Source organism: Salmo salar, chromosome 05 (genome assembly GCF_965601325.2).
Source record: "Salmo salar chromosome 05, fSalSal1, whole genome shotgun sequence".
Classification (NCBI taxonomy): Eukaryota; Metazoa; Chordata; class Actinopteri; order Salmoniformes; family Salmonidae; genus Salmo; species Salmo salar.
The window spans coordinates 18,512,067-18,530,000 of record NC_138295.1 but is presented as its reverse complement, the minus strand read 5'-3'; the positions used below and the strand labels follow the sequence as shown (position 1 = coordinate 18,530,000).

The following is a 17,934-nucleotide window of genomic DNA, read 5'->3' as shown; positions in this document are numbered from 1 at the left end:
CATGATGTCCTTTAATTTTAGTCTGCTCTTTACTTCAGCCTGGTCCATAGGGTTGGGAGGTTCAGCCTGGTCCATAGGGTTAGGAGGTTCAGTCTGGTTCATAGGGTTGGGAGGTTCAGCCTGGTTCATAGGGTTGGGAGATTCAGCCTGGTCCATAGGGTTGGGAGGTTCAGCCTGGTACATAGGGTTGGGAGGTTCAGCCTGGTCCATAGGGTTGGGAGGTTCAGCCTGGTCCATAGGGTTGGGAGGTTCAGCCTGGTTCATAGGGTTGGGAGGTTCAGCCTGGTCCATAGGGTTGGGAGGTTCAGCCTGGTCCATAGGGTTGGGAGGTTCAGCCTGGTCCATAGGGTTGGGAGGTTCAGCCTGGTCCATAGGTTTGGGAGGTTCAGCCTGGTCCATAGGGTTGGGAGGTTCAGCCTGGTCCATAGGGTTGGGAGGTTCAGCCTGGTCCATAGGGTTGGGAGGTTCAGCCTGGTCCATAGGGTTGGGAGGTTCAGCCTGGTCCATAGCGTTGGATGGTTCAGCCTGGTCCATAGGTTTGGGAGGTTCAGCCTGGTCCATAGGGTTGGGAGGTTCAGCCTGGTCCATAGGGTTGGGAGGTTCAGCCTGGTCCATAGGGTTGGGAGGTTCAGCCTGGTCCATAGGGTTGGGAGGTTGGAGACATAAATGTAAGAAAATAATCAAATCACAACTGGCTCCAACACGTACCGCAAATCTGCTTACCCCTACTAATGTAAATCCGTAGGTTATCCGCCGGTCTATTAATTAAGGCTAGGGGTCCCGCTAGCGGGACAACTTCCGGTGAAACTGGAGGGTGCCCAATTCAAATAAATAGTCATAAAAATTATGGATATTAAACATTTAGGTACATAGAAGTGTCTTATATTCCTTCTTTCCGTGGCCTCCAACTGCTCTTAAATACAAGTAAAACTAAATGCATGCTCTTCAACCGATCGCTGCCTGCACCTGCCTGCCCGTCCAGCATCACTACTCTGGACGGTTCTGACTTAGAATATGTGGACAACTACAAATACCTAGGTGTCTGGTTAGACTGTAAACTCTCCTTCCAGACTCACATCAAACATCTCCAATCCAAAGTTAAATCTAGAATTGGCTTCCTATTTCGCAACAAAGCCTCCTTCACTCATGCTGCCAAACATACCCTCGTAAAACTGACCATCCTACCGATCCTCGACTTCGGCGATGTCATTTACAAAATAGCCTCCAATACCCTACTCAATAAATTGGATGCAGTCTATCACAGTGCCATCCGTTTTGTCACCAAAGCCCCATATACTACCCACCACTGCAACCTGTACGCTCTCGTTGGCTGGCCGCTTCATATTCGTCACCAATCCCACTGGCTCCAGGTCATCTACAAGACCCTGCTAGGTAAAGTTCCCCATTATCTAAGCTCGCTGGTCACCATAGTAGCACCCACCTGTAGCACGCGCTCCAGACGGTATATCTCTCTGGTCACCCCCAAAGCCAATTCCTCCTTCAGCCACCTCTCCTTCCAGTTCTCTGCTGCCAGTGACTGGAACGAACTACAAAAATCTCTAAAACTGGAAACATTTATCTCCCTCACTAGCTTTAAGCACCAGCTGTCAGAGCAGCTCACAGATTACTGCACCTGTACATAGCCCATCTATAATTTAGCCCAAACAACTACCTCTTCCCCTACTGTATTTATTTATTTATTTATTTTGCTCCTTTGCACCCCATTATTTCTATTTCTACTTTGCACTTTCTTCCACTGCAAATCTACCATTCCAGTGTTTTACTTGCTATATTGTATGTACTTCACCACCATGGCCTTTTTTGCCTTTACCTCCCTTATCTCACCTCATTTGCTCACTTTGTATATAGACTTATTTTTCTACTATATTATTGACTATATGTTTGTTTTACTCCATGTGTAACTCTGTGTTGTTGTATGTGTCAAACTGCTTGCTTTATCTTGGCCAGGTCGCAATTGTAAATGAGAACTTGTTCTCAACTTGCCTACCTGGTTAAATAATGGTGAAATAAAAATTAAATAAATAAATATCGGTTAAAGGCTTAAATTCTTGTTAATCTAACTGCACTGTCCGATTTACAGTAGGCTTTACAGCGAAAGCATGCGCCCTACATCAAAATATTTTTCCACCGGCACAGGTTTCATAAATTCACAAATAGCGATTAAATATTCACTTACTTTTTGAAAATCTTCCTCTAATTTGTCATCCAAAGGGTCCCAGATACAACATGTAGTGTCATTTTGTTAGATAAAATCCGTTATATCCTAAAAAGTCAGTTTAGTTGGCACCATCGATTTGAGTAATCCACTCGTTCAACATGCAGAGAAAGGAATCCAAAAAGCTACCACTAAACTTTCTTCAAACAAGTCAAAATACGTTTCTATTGAATCCTCAGACACCCTGAAAGGTAATTAAACTATAATATTTCATACTGAAAGAAGTATGTTCAATAGGAAAGCGATATTAACAGATGCGCGCATACACTGATTTACAAGTCTGAGTCCCTGTACTAAAACTCATTATTCTTCCTTGTTTTGGAAGAAACAAACTTGAAACCTTGAACAAAGACTACTGACACCCAGTGGAAGCCATCGGAATTGCATACTGGGAGCTATATAATTTTTTTTCCTATACATTCCATTGGAAGAGTATGGGCTCAAAAAAAAAAGAATCCAGTTGGTTTTTCTTTGGATTTTCTCCTACCATATCTATTGTGTTATAGTCTCCTACATTATTTTAAAATTTTTACAAACTTCAGAGTGTTTTCTTTCCAATGGTACTAATTATATGCATATCCTGGCTTCAGGGCCTGAGCAACAGGCAGTTTACTTTGGGCATGTCAGTCAGGCGGAAATGGAGAAAAATAGACCCTAGCCTGAAGTAGTTTTAATGCTGATGAATCAGCAGGCAATGTGACGTCTGCGCACAGAGACTCCGTCTTTATTAAAAACAATAAATGGGAAGATGGAATGGCGGCTCCTCCAAAATCTACTATAATTTCAGGAAGAGTACTTTGTTCCAAAAGCCTTGTTCTCTGTACAGTAAACAATTGCGTTACCACCAAACAATAACAGGTACACTGACTGCCAAAATAAAAGTCCAAAATCACATTATTACAGTCCAATAATACATTTCCTACATTATCGTATGCTGGTGATACAACCAGCCCAATGAAACACAACCCAGACCAATGAAGAGTGAGACTCGCTGCCCAATCTCCAGCTGATATTCCAATAGGAACCAGTGCCTGATGTCCAGAAGGTTGCAGGTTTAAAGCCCCGGTGGATCTTCAGCATCTGGACCCCAGAGCAGGGCACTTAACCTGGGTGGTTTGTGATAGCCATTCAGCTGTGAAAAGAGGAAAAATAAAGCTGTGAATGAGTGATGTGAGATGAGATGTGTTATGTGATGTGATATGTGCTATGTGATGTGATATGTGCTATGTGATGTGATATGTGCTATGTGATGTGATATGTGCTATGTGATGTGATATGATGTGTGAGGTTTGATGTGATATATGATGTAAGATGAGATGTGATGTGAGATGAGATTTCATATGTAATGTGATGTGAGATGTAATGTGATGTGAGATGTAATGTGATGTGAGATGTAATGTGATGTGAGATGTAATGTGATGTGAGCTGTGATATGATGTGAGATGTAATGTGATGTGAGATGTAATGTGATGTGAGATGTAATGTGATGTAATGTAATGTGAGATGTAATGTGATGTAATGTGATGTGAGATGTAATGTGATGTAATGTGATGTGAGATGTAATGTGATGTGAGATGTAATGTGATGTAATGTGATGTGAGATGTAATGTGATGTGAGCTGTGAGATGTAATGTGATGTGAGATTTGATGTGAGATGTAATGTGATGTAATGTGATGTGAGATGTAATGTGATGTAATGTGATGTAATGTGATGTGAGATGTAATGTGATGTAATGTGATGTGAGATGTAATGTAATGTGAGATGTGATGAGGAATAGAGCAGCAGCTGTGTGGATTAAAGGCCTGCTGCTCTGGAGAAAATATGACTCTGTAAGAGGGACCCTTTTGACATGGATCTGCAGGGGCTTTAAAATGATCTTCCTTCACTCTCTCTCTCTCTCTCTTTCGCGCTCCTTCTTCTGGCCTCTTTTTCTGCTTCTTCTGGACTCATCTGGTTTAGAGGACATAGTGTTCTAGACACACACATAGACACTCAGGCAAGCATGTACACACCCACCCAAACACCCACCCACCCACCCACCCACCCACACAAGTACAGGGGGGATTCTGTCCAAGGTGACCTCCATATTACAATTAAGGCTAAGAATAATGAAATGAACTGTATCAGACAGCAACCCACCCCTCCCCCCTCCCTCCCATCCCCCCTCCCTTCTGTCTCTCTTTTTCTTCTATTCTCTTCTCTTTTTCACCTGTGCTTCCTTTCTCCCCCTCTGTCTCTCTCCCCAAGACGGTCTGTCCTCCATGGTCCTGGATCCAGAGCTCACTTCCTCCCCCGTGGCCCCAGACGACTCTCCCCGACACCCAGGCACCATGACCCAGGAGGGGCAGGGACAACACCAGAATGAACCCCCTACACCCCCGGACATCCAGGAGGTGACCCCAGCCCACCCTTCAGAGGAGTCAGCCACAGACCAAGGGCTGGAGGGGCGAGGTCTGGAGGTGAAGGTGGAGGGGATAGAGGGGACCAATGAGGAGGAAGGGGAGGGAAGTGTTACGGTAGAAGGGGAAGTACACAGAGAAAGAGAAGGTGAGGAAAGTGGAAAGGGAGAGGGTGATGAGGTAGGTGAGGGAGTGGAACAAGTGATGCAGGGAGAAGGAGAGGTGCATGAAGAGAGAGAGAGTATGGCAGAGACAAGTGATGAAGAAGATGGGCTGGGGGATGAGAGGATAGATTCAGAGGATGGTCAGACAGATGGAGAACTAGAGAGAGTGGAGGAGGTGGAGAAGGAGGGGGATAACATGAACACAGAGGCCACAGAGGAGGCAGAACCAGCCTGCGAGCCCAGCTGTGAGGAGGAGGAGGAGGAGTTAACACCACTACCACCACCTGAGAACCAGGAAGAGGACCAGGACTTACCAGACCCACCGCAGTCTCTGGACATAATCAGGTCAGTACAACAGACATGAGCAGACCTTGACTAGTGTGGTCATGAGTGAATGTATAGGTGGGATCATTTATAGAACATCCGTCAACAGACTGAGATGAGTGTGTTAATGCGGAGGGTGAGTGTGTAGTTTAATATGTAGCTGTTTTATAAAAGTTGTATTCTGATGACACTCCATGTTCTCCATACAGGCTGGAGAACGGGATAGGACCTGAGAACGGAATCGAAGGGCATGAAGAGGAGGATGATGAAGAGGATGAAGATGAGGGAGAAGGATGCGGCTTAGTAGAGGTCATCCAGGAACACCTGGACACGTTCAGCTCCACCTTCGAGTGTTCCGTAGAGCTGGCGGACACAGAGGTGGAGGAAGAGGAGGAGGAGGAGGAAGGGGATGGGAGGGGTAACCAGGACAGTTTCAGATCTGTGTTTGAACGCATCGTGGAGCACGTTGTGGCCATAGAGAGGGAGGAAGAGGAAGATGAGGAAGAGGGGGAGGGCGAGAGGGAGAAGAACACGGTGGACAACAAGGATGGCTTCAGCTCAACGTTTGAGCGTATCGTTGAGTCTGCGCTTCTCCGCGGGGGGACGTGCTACAGTAGTCTGGACTCTCTGGATGTCCTGTCACTCACAGACGAGACAGACAGCTGCGTCAGCTTCGAGGCTCCGCTCACCCCCCTTATTCAGCAGAGGTACTTCCTTCAGAGCCCTGAGCCTCTGGAGCTAGAACTAGCCACCGTCATGGAGCAGGAGGGGAGTGAGGCTGGAACCGAGGCCCAGCAAGGAGAGCCTGAGGCTGGGGAGAGTGCTGCAGGGCCTGGGCCTGAACCTGGAGGAAGCCCACTAAGGACCACCATCACCGGGACGAAGTCAGAGTTTGTACTGAGCCAGCCTGGTCGGTGGGACATCCCTAATGGGTTTCATACAGACACCCAGGGGGGAGTGGAGGGCTCTGGAGCTATACCCAACTCAATGAGGTAAGAGAGCAAGGTAGGGGCAAAACGGTGGGAAAACATGGTGGGTTGAGTGAGTTACGGTAAGGGTAATGGTAAGGGTAATGGCTAGGGTTAGGGTTAGGGTTATGACTAGGGTTAGGGTTAAAGTTAGGGTTATGACTAGGGTTAGGGCTAAAGTTAGGGTTATGACTAGGGCTAGGGTTAAAGTTAGGGTTATGACTAGGGTTAGGGTTAAAGTTAGGGTTATGACTAGGGTTAGGGTTAGGGTTAAAGTTAGGGTTATGACTAGGGTTAGGGTTAAAGTTAGGGTTATGACTAGGGTTAGGGTTAGGGTTAAAGTTAGGGTTATGACTAGGGTTAGGGTTATGACTAGGGTTAGGGTTAGGGTTAGGACTAGGGTTAGGGTTAGGGTTAGGACTAGGGTTAGGGTTAGGACTAGGGTTAGGGTTATGACTAGGGTTAGGGTTAGGGTTAGGGTTATGACTAGGGTTAGGGTTAGGGTTAGGGTTAGGACTAGGGTTAGGGTTATGACTAGGGTTAGGGTTAGGGTTAGGGTTATGACTAGGGTTAGGGTTAGGGTTATGACTAGGGTTAGGGTTAGGGTTAGGGTTATGACTAGGGTTAGGGTTAGGACTAGGGTTAGGACTAGGGTTAGGGTTAGGGTTAGGACTAGGGTTAGGGTTATGACTAGGGTTAGGGTTAGGGTTATGACTAGGGTTAGGGTTAGGGTTATGACTAGGGTTAGGGTTAGGACTAGGGTTAGGACTAGGGTTAGGGTTAGGGTTAGGACTAGGGTTAGGGTTATGACTAGGGTTAGGGTTAGGGTTAGGGTTATGACTAGGGTTAGGGTTAGGGTTATGACTAGGGTTAGGGTTATGACTAGGGTTAGGGTTAGGGTTATGACTAGGGTTAGGGTTAGGGTTAGGGTTATGACTAGGGTTAGGGTTAGGGTTATGACTAGGGTTAGGGTTAGGGTTATGACTAGGGTTAGGGTTAGGGTTAGGGTTATGACTAGGGTTAGGGTTAGGGTTAGGGTTATGACTAGGGTTAGGGTTAGGGTTAGGACTAGGGTTAGGGTTATGACTAGGGTTAGGGTTAGGGTTAGGGTTATGACTAGGGTTAGGGTTAGGGTTAGGGTTATGACTAGGGTTAGGGTTAGGGTTAGGGTTATGACTAGGGCTAGGGTTAGGGTTAGGACTAGGGTTAGGGTTATGACTAGGGTTAGGGTTAGGGTTATGACTAGGGTTAGGGTTAGGGTTAGGGTTATGACTAGGGTTAGGGTTAGGGTTAGGGTTAGGGTTAGGGTTAGGACTAGGGTTAGGGTTAGGACTAGGGTTAGGGTTAGGGTTAGGACTAGGGTTAGGGTTATGACTAGGGTTAGGGTTAGGGTTAGGGTTATGACTAGGGTTAGGGTTAGGGTTAGGGTTATGACTAGGGTTAGGGTTAGGGTTAGGGTTATGACTAGGGTTAGGGTTAGGGTTATGACTAGGGTTATGACTAGGGTTAGGGTTATGACTAGGGTTAGGGTTAGGGTTATGACTAGGGTTAGGGTTAGGGTTAGGGTTATGACTAGGGTTAGGGTTAGGGTTAGGGTTATGACTAGGGTTAGGGTTAGGGTTATGACTAGGGTTAGGGTTAGGGTTATGACTAGGGTTAGGGTTAGGGTTAGGGTTATGACTAGGGTTAGGGTTAGGGTTAGGGTTATGACTAGGGTTAGGGTTAGGGTTAGGACTAGGGTTAGGGTTATGACTAGGGTTAGGGTTAGGGTTAGGGTTATGACTAGGGTTAGGGTTAGGGTTAGGGTTATGACTAGGGTTAGGGTTAGGGTTAGGGTTATGACTAGGGCTAGGGTTAGGGTTAGGACTAGGGTTAGGGTTATGACTAGGGTTAGGGTTAGGGTTATGACTAGGGTTAGGGTTAGGGTTAGGGTTATGACTAGGGTTAGGGTTAGGGTTAGGGTTAGGGTTAGGACTAGGGTTAGGGTTAGGACTAGGGTTAGGGTTAGGGTTAGGACTAGGGTTAGGGTTATGACTAGGGTTAGGGTTAGGGTTAGGGTTATGACTAGGGTTAGGGTTAGGGTTAGGGTTATGACTAGGGTTAGGGTTAGGGTTAGGGTTATGACTAGGGTTAGGGTTAGGGTTATGACTAGGGTTAGGGTTAGGGTTAGGGTTATGACTAGGGTTAGGGTTAGGGTTAGGGTTAGGACTAGGGTTAGGGTTAGGGTTAGGGTTATGACTAGGGTTAGGGTTAGGGTTAGGGTTATGACTAGGGTTAGGGTTAGGGTTAGGGTTATGACTAGGGTTAGGGTTAGGGTTAGGGTTAGGACTAGGGTTAGGGTTAGGGTTATGACTAGGGTTAGGGTTAGGGTTAGGGTTATGACTAGGGTTAGGGTTAGGGTTAGGGTTATGACTAGGGTTAGGGTTAGGGTTATGACTAGGGTTAGGGTTAGGGTTAGGGTTAGGACTAGGGTTAGGGTTAGGGTTAGGGTTAGGACTAGGGTTAGGGTTAGGGTTAGGGTTAGGACTAGGGTTAGGGTTAGGGTTAGGACTAGGGTTAGGGTTAGGGTTAGGACTAGGGTTAGGGTTAGGGTTAGGGTTAGGGTTATGACTAGGGTTAGGGTTAGGGTTAGGGTTATGACTAGGGTTAGGGTTAGGGTTAGGGTTATGACTAGGGTTAGGGTTAGGTTGAGTGGGTCAGTGGTAGGTTCTCACAGGTTGTGTCTGGTTGTCTACCATGAAAGCAGGCTTGATTTAGGTGTATCAAAGTGCAGTACTCAGACATCATTCAAGAAAAGTCTCTAGCCTATCCAATACTAAAGCATGTCTAGTGAAGCTCACTTTGGAGTTAAAGGGACTTCAACTACAGTGTAATGTCCTGTAATTAAGCCTCTACTGGTCCAAGTCCCATCCAGCAGGGGGCATGAGTGAGATGACCAGGCAGGCTGAGGTTCATTAACAGAGGGGTCTGGCTGATAGTTCTGTTCATACTGTCCTCCTCCCACTGGTTGTGTCTGGCTGGGGTCACAGGTCCAATGCTGCAGGATATGGAGGTCTATTTAGACTCTAGAGTTGAGATTATGCACAGCACACTCAACTTACACAAAATAATTATACAAAATACTATATGTAATCAACTCCCAGAGAAAGCATGCTAGATCTAGTTCATATACAATGCAATACTTGAATCTGAGTTCATGTCAAAAACCTTTCAATTTGTCAAATAGGTCCATTATCACATAGCTATGTTCTCTCATGTCCTCTAGCTCCACTCAGCCACTAGTGTAGCGTGGTAATGTGAAACACATGGGAACATGAGACCTGGACATAGCTCAGGAGCCATTCTACTATCCCCACAGGACCACAGTCTCTGGGTCGTATGTTTCAAATAGTGTCAGATTGTCAGAGATCATTGCAGTCTGCTGGGATACTGTCTAATTGTTCTGCTGATCACTTGGTGTTCCACTTCTGAATCAGTGCAGGATATCATGGAGCTAAGTGCCTCTTTCTAGAAAGTCTGACAGACAGAATTCTAAAGGCTGCTGTTGTGGTGAATTCTAGAACTGATTGCATTAGAGATCATTCTGAATTCCAGAATGGTGGGAGAAAAGAAATCATACATGCTCAGTGTATTTAATTTATGAGCCATAGTTCTCATAGAGAGCATCTCTCTGTCTGTCTGTCTCTCTCTCTCTCTCTCTCGCACTCTTTCTCTATCTTTCTGTCTCTCTCTCTCTCTGTGTGTCTCGCACTCTCTCTCTGTTTCTGCAGATGTTGTCGTTTAAGCGAGAGCCTGCTTCCTGCCCACCCGCCCCTAGCTGAATGAGGCATTGTTTTGGCGGTGACATCATCGTCTTTGGCCTTCCTCTGCCCAGTGGGTGCAGTGCAAGCCCCAGTATGTGTGTTAGTGAGAGGGATTCCCAGTCTGTGTGTTAGAGGGAGGGATTCCCAGTCTGTGTGTTAGAGGGAGAGATTCCCAGTCTGTGTGTTAGAGGGAGAGATTCCCAGTCTGTGTGTTAGAGGGAGAGATTCCCAGTCTGTGTGTTAGAGGGAGAGATTCCCAGTCTGTGTGTTAGAGGGAGAGATTCCCAGTCTGTGTGTTAGAGGGAGAGATTCCCAGTCTGTGTGTTAGAGGGAGAGATTCCCAGTCTGTGTGTTAGAGGGAGAGATTCCCAGTCTGTGTGTTAGAGGGAGAGATTCCCAGTCTGTGTGTTAGTGAGAGGGATTCCCAGTCTGTGTGTTAGAGGGAGAGATTCCCAGTCTGTGTGTTAGAGGGAGAGATTCCCAGTCTGTGTGTTAGAGGGAGAGATTCCCAGTCTGTGTGTTAGAGGGAGAGATTCCCAGTCTGTGTGTTAGAGGGAGAGATTCCCAGTCTGTGTGTTAGAGGGAGAGATTCCCAGTCTGTGTGTTAGAGGGAGAGATTCCCAGTCTGTGTGTTAGAGGGAGAGATTCCCAGTCTGTGTGTTAGAGGGAGAGATTCCCAGTCTGTGTGTTAGAGGGAGAGATTCCCAGTCTGTGTGTTAGAGGGAGAGAGAGGGGAGAACACTATGACTTCTACAGTTTACCAATCTGGAGTGGATACTTGTGTAGGGGAGTCAGATTTGAGTGTAATGTATGAAAAAGTTATCATATTTGGAGTCTCTTTCTGTTCTCATGCACATGAAGATGTGTCGAGTAGCAGGAATGAGCTTTTTGTTTACATAATTCTGTCAAACAGAGTATGATGCACAATGTCTGTTCTCTTTTACAGTCAGACCTTTAGTCTGCAGTGCTACCAATCCCTCCCTCTCTCTCTTTCTCCTTCCCATGTTCCTTCCCTCGCTTGTCTCCTCCTTCTCTCCATCTCACTTCTCACCTCCCTTTCCCTCTCTTCCCTCCCTCTCCCCCTAATTTTCTCTACTCCTCCTTTTATCCTTAACTTCTGCCCTTCCTTCCCTCCCTCTCTGTTCCCCACCTCTCCCAAACCCAGCTGGTAGCCCCAATGCTAACATCATTACTGAGTATATTGTGGGTAACTAGTCTTTATCTCAGCAGGAAACAGCAGCTGCAGAAAAGAAGAGGAGAAAATCCCTCAGCCAACCAGTCAGTCAGTTAGTAAGCCAGTCAGTTTGTCAGTCAGTCAGTCAGTTAGTTAGTAAGCCAGTCAGTCTGTCCGTCAGTTAGTTAGCCACTCAGTCAGTCAGTCAGTCAGTCAGTCAGTCAGCCACTCACTCACTCACTCACTCACTCACTCACTCACTCACTCACTCACTCACTCACTCACTCACTCACTCACTCACTCACTCACTCACTCACTCACTCACTCACTCAGTCAGTCAGTCAGTCAGTCAGTCAGTCAGTCAGTCAGTCAGTCAGTCAGTTAGTTAGTAAGCCAGTCAGTCTGTCCGTCAGTTAGTTAGCCACTCAGTCAGTCAGTCAGTCAGTCAGCCACTCACTCAGTTAGTCAGCCACTCAGTCAGTCAGTCAGTCAGTCAGTCAGTCATCCACTCAGTGAGTCAGTCAGTCAGTAAACCACTCAGTCAGTCAGTCAGCCACTCACTCAGTCAGTCAGTCAGTCAGTCAGTCATCCACTCAGTGAGTCAGTCAGTAAACCACTCAGTCAGTCAGTTAGTCAGCCACTCAGTCAGTCAGTCGGTCAGTCAGTCATCCACTCAGTGAGTCAGTCAGTCAGTAAACCACTCAGTCAGTCAGTTAGTCAGCCACTCAGTCAGTCAGTTAGTCAGCCACTCAGTCAGTCAGTCAGTCAGTCAGTCAGTTCATTGTATCAGTCGCTCTCTATGAGAGCATCAAACTGGTTGTTTCTCTACAGCAGTGGGCCAGTACAGTGGAACTTAGCTATAATCCATATAGCTCTATGGCTGAAATCCCCAGCCACTCTCAATCTGAACTGCAAGATGCACATGTAGTCCTAGTATTACAGTTTAAAAAACCAGCTGGTGCAACCTATACTGAACAGAAATATAAGCCCAACATGTAAAGTGTTGGTCCCATGTTTCATGAGCTGAAATAAAAGACCGCAGAAATTTTCCATACACACAAAAATCTTTTTTCTCTCAAATTCTGTGAACAAATTTGTTTACATCACTATTAGTGAGCATTTCTCCTTTGCCAAGATAAACCATCCACCTGACAGGTGTGGCATATCAAGAAGCTGATTAAACAGCATGATCATTACACAGGAGCACTTTGTGCTGGGGACAATAAAAGGCCACTCTAAAATGTGCAGTTTTGTCACACAACACAATACCACAGATGTCTTAAGTTTTGAGGGAGTGTGCACTTTGCATGCTGACTGCAGGAATGTCCACCAGAGCTGTTGCCAGAGAATTGAATGTTCATTTCTCTACCATAAGCTGCCTCCAAAGTCGTTTTAAAGAATTTGGCAGCACATCCAACCGGCCTCACAACCGCAGACCCATTTTAACCACACCAGCCCAGGACCTCCACATCCGGCTTCTTCACCTGCGGGATGATCTGACACCAGCCACCCAGACAGCTGATGAAACTGTGGGTTTGCACAACCATTATTCTGCACAAACTGTCAGAAACGGTCTCAGGGAAGATCATCTGCATGCTCCTTGTCCTCACCAGGGTCGTAACCGACTAAAGTGGGCAAATGCTCACCTTCCATGACCACTGGCACACTGGAGAAGTGTGCTCTTCATGGATGAATCCCGGTTTCAACTGTACCAGGCAGATGGCAAACAGCATGTATGGTGTTGTGTGGGTGAGTGGTTTGCTGATGTCAACGTAGTGAACAGAGTGCCCCATTGTGGCGGTGGGGTAATATTGTGGGCAGGCATAAGCTACGGACAACATACACAATTTAATTTTATCGATGGCAATTTGAAAGCACAGAGATACCATGACGAGATCCTGAGGCCCATTGACGTGCCATTCATCCGCCACCATCACATCATGTTTCAGCATGATAATGCATGGCCCCATGTCACAAGGATCTGTACACAATTCCTGGAAGCTGAACATGTCCCAGTTCTTCCATGGACTGCCTACTTACCAGACATGTCACCCATTGAGCATGTTTGGGATGCTCTGCATTTATATGTACAACAGCATGTTCCAGGTCCCACCAATATCCAGCAACTTCGCACAGCCATTGAAGAAGAGTGGGACAACATTCCACAGGCCACAATCAACAGCCTGATCAACTCTATGAGAAGGAGATGTGTAACGCTGCATGAGACAAATGGTGGTCACATCAGATACTGACACATTTTCTGATCCACGCCCATACTTTTTTTTAAAGGTATCTGTGACCAACAGATGCATATCTGTATTACCAGTTCTGTGAAATCCATAGACTAGGGCCTAATGAATTATATTTCAATTGACTGATTTCCTTATATGAACTGAAACTCAGTAAAATCGTAGAAATTGTTGCATGTTGCGTTTATATTTTTGTTCAGTGTAGATAGATCTGTTTCTGAATAGCTTTACAGTAGGTAGTCAGATCATTGCTGGCTGGATGACGTTTCTGTCAGACAGAGATGCTAGGCTGGTGATGGAGATGGTATGGTACCCAGTGATCATGCTGCGAGACTGGGTTACGTCCCAAATGGTACCCTATTCCTTTTATAGTGCACTACTTTTGACCAGAGCCCTATGGTCCCTAGTCAAAAGTAGTGCACTATAAAGGGAATAGTGTACCATTTGGGACAAGCTGGGCCCCTCTCCCCTGTGAGCAGGATAAGGAGGATACAGAGATCTGAGGCTGTAACCAGACAAGATAAAATAACCAGCATCAGTCTCTATATCAGAGGAACTGATTGTTCTGCCTCATGTTATATCTGTTGGCCATGTTATATCTGTTGGCCATGTTATATGTGTTGGCCATGTTATATCTGTTGGCCATGTTATATGTGTTGGCCATGTTATATGTGTTGGCCATGTTATATGTGTTGGCCATGTTATATGTGTTGGCCATGTTATATCTGTTGGCCATGTTATATCTGTTGGCCATGTTATATGTGTTGGCCATCTTATATGTGTTGGCCATGTTATATCTGTTGGCCATGTTATATGTGTTGGCCATGTTATATCTGTTGGCCATGTTATATCTGTTGGCCATGTTATATGTGTTGGCCATGTTATATGTGTTGGCCATCTTATATGTGTTGGCCATGTTATATCTGTTGGCCATGTTATATGTGTTGGCCATGTTATATGTGTTGGCCATGTTATATCTGTTGGCCATGTTATATGTGTTGGCCATGTTATATGTGTTGGCCATGTTATATCTGTTGGCCATGTTATATGTGTTGGCCATGTTATATCTGTTGGCCATGTTATATGTGTTGGCCATGTTATATCTGTTGGCCATGTTATATGTGTTGGCCATGTTATATCTGTTGGCCATGTTATATGTGTTGGCCATGTTATATGTGTTGGCCATGTTATATCTGTTGGCCATGTTATATCTGTTGGCCATGTTATATGTGTTGGCCATGTTATATCTGTTGGCCATCTTCTTTGTGTTGGCCATGTTATATCTGTTGGCCATGTTATATCTGTTGGCCATCTTCTTTGTGTAGGCCATGTTATATCTGTTGGCCATGTTATATCTGTTGGCCATGTTATATGTGTTGGCCATGTTATATCTGTTGGCCATGTTATATGTGTTGGCCATGTTATATGTGTTGGCCATGTTATATCTGTTGGCCATGTTATATCTGTTGGCCATCTTCTTTGTGTTGGCCATCTTATATGTGTTGGCCATGTTATATGTGTTGGCCATGTTATATGTGTTGGCCATGTTATATCTGTTGGCCATGTTATATCTGTTGGCCATGTTATATGTGTTGGCCATGTTATATGTGTTGGCCATGTTATATCTGTTGGCCATGTTATATGTGTTGGCCATGTTATATGTGTTGGCCATGTTATATGTGTTGGCCATGTTATATCTGTTGGCCATGTTATATCTGTTGGCCATGTTATATGTGTTGGCCATGTTATATGTGTTGGCCATCTTATATGTGTTGGCCATGTTATATGTGTTGGCCATGTTATATCTGTTGGCCATGTTATATGTGTTGGCCATGTTATATGGGTTGGCCATGTTATATCTGTTGGCCATGTTATATGTGTTGGCCATGTTATATCTGTTGGCCATGTTATATGTGTTGGCCATGTTATATGTGTTGGCCATGTTATATGTGTTGGCCATGTTATATGTGTTGGCCATGTTATATGTGCTGCACAGACACACAGACAGACGCAAGGAAGCAAACACATACACACTAGACACACACACACACACACACACATACACACATACACACATACATACATACATACATACATACATACATACATACATACATACATACATACATACATACATACATACATACATACATACTAGACAGACAGGCCCTGTCGTTGTGGGTGTCACTCTGAAGCAATAAATCCCTTGGGAGAGTTCTTCTCTCTGCTGCTGAAATTCCCTGAAGATAATCCACTCATGTTCCAGCAGTGATATGTCACAGACACACACTCACACAGACACACACACAGTTACAAACACACACACACACTGCTGTGATTCGCCAGATTTATTTCCATCACCGTCTATTTTTAGCTGCCTTTGTATTTTTTGACACATCATACGTACTTTGACTGAAATTGACTGAGAGGACATTTAGAATGTATCTCTTTCTCCAGACCTACGTCATTGGTCCTCAGGTAGGAGAGAACCGATGTAGGATGGAAGACTATTGTTTCTGTTCCTACGGTGTTCTTCTAAAGATGTTGCAGGAGCATATTTTACATATGGAGTGAGAGCTCATAAATATGTCATAAATGTTCAACCCAGACTCGTTTGGGTTCACGGGTGTATGATGCCTGCTAGAAAGTGGATGCTGATGTCAGTTAATGTTAGAATGTGGTGGCCATTTCAGAGGTCAGAAGGCGCTGGGGGATTGAATCTCTGTGTGACCCGTCTGCCATATATAAACTATTTCTTCACTAGAATCCTTGTCAATGAATTGCATCACAGTGGTGATGACAACATCCTATTTCCATCTAGCTTAGTGATCAGGGCCTATTGTGGTCCTGTCACACCATGTATGTCGGAGTCTCTGTGTTCTAAGAGCTTTCAATGGCTGTCTATATGGTCTAGTCTAGATAATGGCTGTCTATATGGTCTAGTCTAGATAATGGTCTGAGATTCCTACCCTCTATCCCCCTCTCCCCTCCTCGTCTTCTCCCTTTCTTTTTGTCTCCATGATTCCTCAAGATTAGAAGGGTTTAAAAACAGAGGGAGCATGTATTGATGAGTCAGACTGGCTGATTAATATCTGCCACTGTGTGTGTGTGTGTGTGTGTGTGTGTGTGTGTGTGTGTGTGTGTGTGTGTGTGTGTGTGTGTGTGTGTGTGTGTGTGTGTGTGTGTGTGTGTGTGTGTGTGTGTGTGTGTGTGTGTGTGTGTGTGTGTACCTATCACAATGCCACCAGTCCACATCTTCTTCTGCTTTTGGAGGGGTAGTCAGAGATGGGCCAAATAGAAGGAAAACACCATAGCTGTATGATAGAACTGGACCTGCCATTGAATATGACACATCCTTTGAATCTGACTCATATTCTGAAGAGTTACAGTGCCTTCACAAAGTATTCATATTCCTTGACTTATTCCACATTTTGTTATGTTGCAGCCTGCATTCTAAATAGATTTTTCTCACACAACAGCACATAACAAGGTGAAAACTTGTTTTTAGAAATGTTTGCAAATGTATTGTAAAGGAAATACAGAAATATATAATTTACATAAGTATTCACACCTCTGAGTCAATACATGTTAGAATCACCTTTGGCAGTGATTACAGCTATGAGTATTTCTGGGTAAGTCTCCAAGGGCTTCACTAGAATCCTTGTCAGTGAATTGCATCACCATGGTAATGACAACATCCTGTTCCTTTGTACACCTGGATTGTAAAATATTTGCACATTATTATTTTTACAATTCTTCAAGCTCTGTCAAGTTGGTTGTTGATTATTGCTAGAGGGACATTGTCTTGCCATAGATTTTCAAGCCAATTTAGTCAAAACTGTAACTAGGCCACTCAGGAACATTCACTGCCGTCTTGGTAAGCAACTCCAGTGTATATTTGGCCTTGTGTTTTAGGTTATTGTCCTGCTGAAAGGTGAATTTGTCTCCCAGTGTCTGTTGGAAAGCAGACTGAACCAGGTTTCCTCTAGGATTTTGCCTGTGTTTAGCTCAATCCCGTTTCTTTTTATTCTAAAAAAACTCTAGTCTTTGACGATGACAAGCGTAGCCATAACATGATGCAGCCACCACCATGCTTGAAAATATGACGACTGGTACTCTTTGCCCCAAACATAACGCTTTGTATTCAGGACATAAAGTTCATTTCTTTGCCACATTTTTAGCAGTTTTACTTTAGTGCCTTATTGCAAACAAGATGCATGTTTTGGAATATTTGTATTCTGTACAGGCTTCTTTATTTTCACTCTGTCATGTAGGTTAGTATTGTGGAGTAACTACAATGTTGTTGATCCATCCTCAGTTTTCTCCTATCACAGCCATTAAACTCTGTAACTGTTTTAAAGTCACCAGTGGCCTCATGGTGAAATCCCTGAGCGGTTTCCATCCTCTCCGGCAACAGAGTTAGGAAGGATGCCTGTATCTTTGTAGTGACTGGGTGTATTGATACACCATTCAAAGTGTAATTAATAACTTTTTTTTTTACCCATCTACCAATAGGTACCCTTCGTTGAGAGGCACTGGAAAACCTCCCTGGTCTTTGTGGTTGAATCTGTGTTTGAAATTCACTGCTCGACTGAGGGACCTTACAGATAATTGCA

General features: G+C 44.9%; 1 protein-coding gene across 1 annotated transcript in view; it reads left to right on the top strand.

The window, feature by feature from the left end:
* psd2 (pleckstrin and Sec7 domain containing 2) overlaps positions 1-17,934 on the top strand; it is a 40,834-nt gene that overhangs the window by 5,104 nt on the left and 17,796 nt on the right. The window contains exons 2-3 of the mRNA XM_045717963.2: positions 4,485-5,145; positions 5,334-6,116. Of these exons, the coding sequence (XP_045573919.2) occupies positions 4,485-5,145; positions 5,334-6,116 (1,444 nt within the window). The remainder of the gene's footprint in view (positions 1-4,484; positions 5,146-5,333; positions 6,117-17,934) is intronic.